This window comes from Arachis duranensis, chromosome 4, assembly GCF_000817695.3.
Source record: "Arachis duranensis cultivar V14167 chromosome 4, aradu.V14167.gnm2.J7QH, whole genome shotgun sequence".
Taxonomy (NCBI): Eukaryota; Viridiplantae; Streptophyta; class Magnoliopsida; order Fabales; family Fabaceae; genus Arachis; species Arachis duranensis.
This window is the reverse complement of record NC_029775.3, coordinates 9,407,289-9,412,263: the sequence shown is the minus strand read 5'-3', so window position 1 is coordinate 9,412,263 and position 4,975 is coordinate 9,407,289. Positions and strand designations below refer to the sequence as shown.

General features: G+C 40.2%; 1 protein-coding gene across 1 annotated transcript in view; it reads left to right on the top strand.

The window, feature by feature from the left end:
* The first annotated feature begins 3,497 nt into the window (after positions 1-3,497).
* Positions 3,498-4,975, top strand: part of LOC107483225 (uncharacterized) — a 4,875-nt gene continuing 3,397 nt past the window's right edge. The window contains exon 1 of the mRNA XM_016103843.3: positions 3,498-3,572. Coding sequence (XP_015959329.1) covers positions 3,509-3,572 — 64 coding nt within the window. The 5' untranslated portion in view covers positions 3,498-3,508. The remainder of the gene's footprint in view (positions 3,573-4,975) is intronic.

Genomic DNA, 4,975 nt, shown 5'->3' with positions numbered 1-4,975 from the left:
TCCAAAACGACCACTCGACCTTGCGCGGCACTCAGCTGGCTCTTCAGTGTCATTTCCTGCTCAGTCAAACGTGACACGGAGGCATCGGCAATCTTCAACTTTTCCCCAGCAGAGGCAGTCTTCTCCTCGGCAGTCTTAAGTTTCTCCTTCGTCTCAGCCAACTGCCCTTGGAGTGTTTCAACTTGAACATTGAACTTATTATTGGCAGTGACGGTAGACTTGAGCTTCCGGCGCAGCGATGCCATACCAGACAACTCGAACTCAACCTTCCGGGCTATGGCCGCACCGCGAAGGAGAGTGCGGTACATCCATCGTGCTTGCCCCAAAAGGTCGGTACTATGGAAATGTTCCTCCGTGCCAGGAAGCAGTTGGGTATCTTTAAACGACCCGGCATCAAAGTTCCTTTCCATCACGGTAAGGACCCCTTCGGGGCTAGATTGCAACCTTTGCCTTTTAGGAGTTGGAATGACCCTCAACTCCTCATCCTTAGCCTGACGAGCGGAAGACGAGTGCCCGGTACCCGCCACTTCCTCGAGAATGGGGGAATCACGCGTCGCGTTAACAAGTTTGTCCGACATGACGACGTCGGGAGGTGTGGGTGCCGTTTGTCCCCCCTTGTTCTTGGGAGGCGCCACCGATTCCTCCCCGGCCTTCTCGCCATCTTCTTCCTCCAGGAAAGTCTTATACAAGTTCTCAAGGCCGGTCACTTTGGCAGACATTCCCACTGCAAACAAGAAATGAACAAGTTAGTAACCAGCATACTAAGGCAAAACAAGCAACCATGCAAAAAGATAACACGACGTAGACGACTCACGAATATAATCCCGGGCGACCTCCCGGCTACCCATGAGAAGGTGGGGATTCACATGGTTTCTCCCAAAAACAGCCCATAATACGTTGGCTATTTTTCGATCCATAACCGACATCCCCTTGTAAGTAACTTTGATAAAAGTATTGGACCCCGCCCGAAACTCCAATACGTCGGGATGAGGCGTTCTCCCTCCAACGATAACCAAAAAGGGTGACGACCCTTAATCGATCGAACATTAAAATACTTGTCCTTGAACCCATGGTAAGAGTCCTCGAACAAGCCAAATATCCTCCGTCCCTGGGCAGATCGGAAGGACATAAACCCCTTCCTCGCCTTCCCTTCCTTGGAAGGGTTCGTAAGGTTAAAGAAGAAAAGGAAGACGTCAACGGACACCGGCAGCTCCAAATACTCGCATACCATCTCGAAATAGCGGATTGAAGCCCAACTGTTCGGATGCAGCTACGACGACGCCACGGAGATCCAACTAGGAAGCCCCATTTGAAAGGAAGAAAAGGGGATGCGAACCCCACTTGGGTGAACATGGCTTTGTAGAACCAAATCCAATCGGCAACCCGGGGGGCATGGAAGTTGAGCTCGTATAACCGCTCATGAGGAGCAGGAACGTAGACGTCATAATTGGCCTCCTCGTCAGTACCCCCACATAGGTACTCGGCCTGACGAAACTCGGTGAGCTCCTCCTCACCCATCTGGTTTAGGGAGTCCCTAAGGTTGGAAACCATCCAAGCATACGGGTCATAACTCGCGTCGGAGGTAGAAGCTCGGGCGACAACACGAGGCATACCTACAGTGGGGGCACCACTCGATTAGTCTATGAGGTCGGGAGCTCGAAAAAACCCAGAAACTACACTTAACCTATTCTACAACTCAAACTAAGCATGCCTAAAGACAAACCCCGACGAAAACCTACCCTGGAATGGTAACCCCCCTAACAATACACCTATCTGACGCTAAAGAAGATCAAGCAAACAACATGCATGCGATAAGAGGCAATAGCGGAAGCTAAAACAAACGCAAGGCAAAAATAGAAAACCAAATGTTTACCTGGATTAGTTTTCAAATATCAAGGAAGGAAGAAGAAAAGCAGATGCACAAGGAAGCAAGAACAACCTTCTAGGAAATCTGGGAATCAAGAAGAGGGAGATGATCAAATGAGGGGGATGGGGATAATCAAACATTAGAAATAGAAGCTAAGGCAAAACAGTTTTAAAACTACTCCTCAAAGGAGCGCGAAAAGGCCAAGGATAAATCGGTCTTTGCACGCAGGGTTTCTCAACCCATTATGAACATTTAATGCTCTGCGCGAGGAACGAGGCGACGGATGATCGTCCCAACAACGAAAGGGCACGCACACAAGAGGCGCGTTCCCTCCACGGACGACCGACTTGGCGACAACGAACGAGAAGAGAGAACACGCCACCAATAGCCCGTGCGGCTATTGCCGGCGCGTTGGGGGCACTGTTACGACCTGGCCCAAACCACTCGCAGGTCAACCCGACCCATGGATGACCTGACCCGAACGGTCGGGCACATTTGATTCACTCCGCGACCCGGACACGCGTCCTTGACAGTTCTCTGCTACAGCTGTGCAAGGAAGCTTCGAGGAAGGTGGGTCTGTCTTTGCAGGGCCTACCTCTGACATGGTATAAATGGGGAGGGACCTATCCCCCCAAGGTACGTCACACATTGTCTTATCCTCTTTTCGCCTGCACATTCGACTGACTTGAGCGTCGGAGTGTCATTGCAGGTGACATCCCCCCTCTTCGTCGAGAGCTCGGAACGTCGATTCCCCGTCTCGCCCTCACGACTCATTCCAGGTAATGCCCCAGCTATCCACGAAGATCACCCCGAACCGTCCGGTACTCGACCGACCGAACAATTATATTATTTTTTTACGTAATTTTTAATATTATATGTATTATTGCCCCCCTCCCATAATATCATTTCTGGATCTGTCCCTAAATCCAAACCTTGTCTACTTGATTCGATTCGGAAGAATAATTCTAATCGCTCTAATTCAAGTGATTTAAAGTTGAATCAGCATTCATTGTTTTGATAGGTTATTGAAATCTGAAAACGAAGAAGATAAATTCTATGCAGATTGAAGAAAAAAACAAAAAAGAATGGAAAGAAGATAAATTCAATAGAGATCGAAGAAGCAAACGAAAAACAACAACGAACGGCAGAGAATAAAATGAACAAGAACGACGAGTATTAGAGAAGAACAACAAGAATAGAGAAAAAAATTACAATGCAGATAAAAAAAAGTTTACGTTAAAAAAAAAGGTTTACGTAATTACATTAATAGCAGAGGAGGGAGCGCGTGCATTTGAAATAACTCGGGAGGGGGAGGTACGTGAATGAAATATTATTTGAATGATTTAGTTAGAGTTATTACATGAATATAGAGTATTATTATATAGATATACATCACAATAATTTAAAATTAAATCATGGAGATATTACATTTAAGGATAGCAGTAATGCTATATTTAAATGTCATAAATGAGATTACGCTTTTAATTATTATTAAAATAAATGAGTAATTTTTTATATAATAAATATATCATTATAAATATTAATTTAAATAAGATAAATTTAAATTATTATTCTGCGTAGCATTACTCACCTATAAATAATGCACGAACACGCGCAGTCAGACAAACTACTAAACAAAAGATGGACAGTTCTCTGGCTAAGCTTGGTTTCTTTTTCGTCCTCTTGGCATTTGCTTCATCATTAGGTAATTTGTTCTTCTTCTTTTCTTTTTTTTTTTTCTTTGGATAACTTCACAGAATTTATTTATATGGAATTAATTAATTAACATTATCCCTAGCTTATGATCGTCATCATCATGTTCAGATTTCTTCATTCTTTTATTTCATTCAAATTAACAATCGTCTTTTGAAGAATGAAGACCACGGATGTTTTTGTAGTACGTTGTGGTCTTGATTCACTTAATAAAATAAGAGAAAAGGAGAAATAGATTCTAACTTTTTGATTTGAAGACATTTAAATTATCGAGAATTTGAAGATACATTTAAGTTTTTGATTTTTTTAAAATTTAGACATACCGATTTTTTATGTTTATCTAGGTTTGTTAAACTCAACAAAAAAATTAGACATATTTCCATTATATTGAGTTGGTTGATAGGGATATACACATGAGGATGTACACATGAGAGAATTTTTAAAATTGAACAAATTAAAATTAGAAATCGATATGTTCAGATTTTGAAGAGGTCGGAGACTTAAACGTATTTTTAAATCCTTAGGGACTTAAATGTCCACAAACCAAAAAGTCAATGATCAATTTATCCTTTTCTCATAAAATAAAGAATAATGTTATCCATCAAAATTTAAAATAAAAGACTAATTTAATTAAATTTAATTAATAAAAAATTTTGGATGTATAATATTATTATAAAATAAATTAGTCATTAATAATCATAATATATATCACAACAAACAATTGTAATTATGAATTTTTTGTCATATTGCAACAATAATCCTGTAATTAAATGCCGAATAAAGTTATAATTATATGCGAGTATGCAACTTACATTTGGTGGCTAGTGGATCATATGAAAGATGTTTTCCTTACGAAAATGATAGTTGACATACGAACATATGTTAATGTAAAAAAATTTAATAAAATATGATCACAAATATTTTGTTGAGTTATTATATATTTATATGTGTCGAATATATTTTAAACACAATATTTATTAACATTCATTTGGTATGTGTTTATTTTATATGTTTAATTATATTTTAATAAAAAATAAAAAATTTGTAATATTTTTTGATACTATTAATTTTAATATTTTTTTGAGTAAACACCCAATCCGATCCCTGTCCATTTTAAATTAGGACAACGCGATTCCTCACAAAAAAAATAACCCGGCGCCTGTCCATGGACGAAGATACATAGAAGGAAACGCGATGAGTTATTTTATGCATAGACAGGGACCGGCGTGGATTACCTTTTTAGTGAGGAATCACGTTGTCCTAATTTAATATGAACAGAGATCGAATTAGGTGTTTACTCGCCAAAAAATTTCTTTGACAAAAAACATCATGTCAAAAAGTCCATTATCTTTTGTCATTTATGTTAAGCAACCAAGGATCCACACAAAAAAAAAA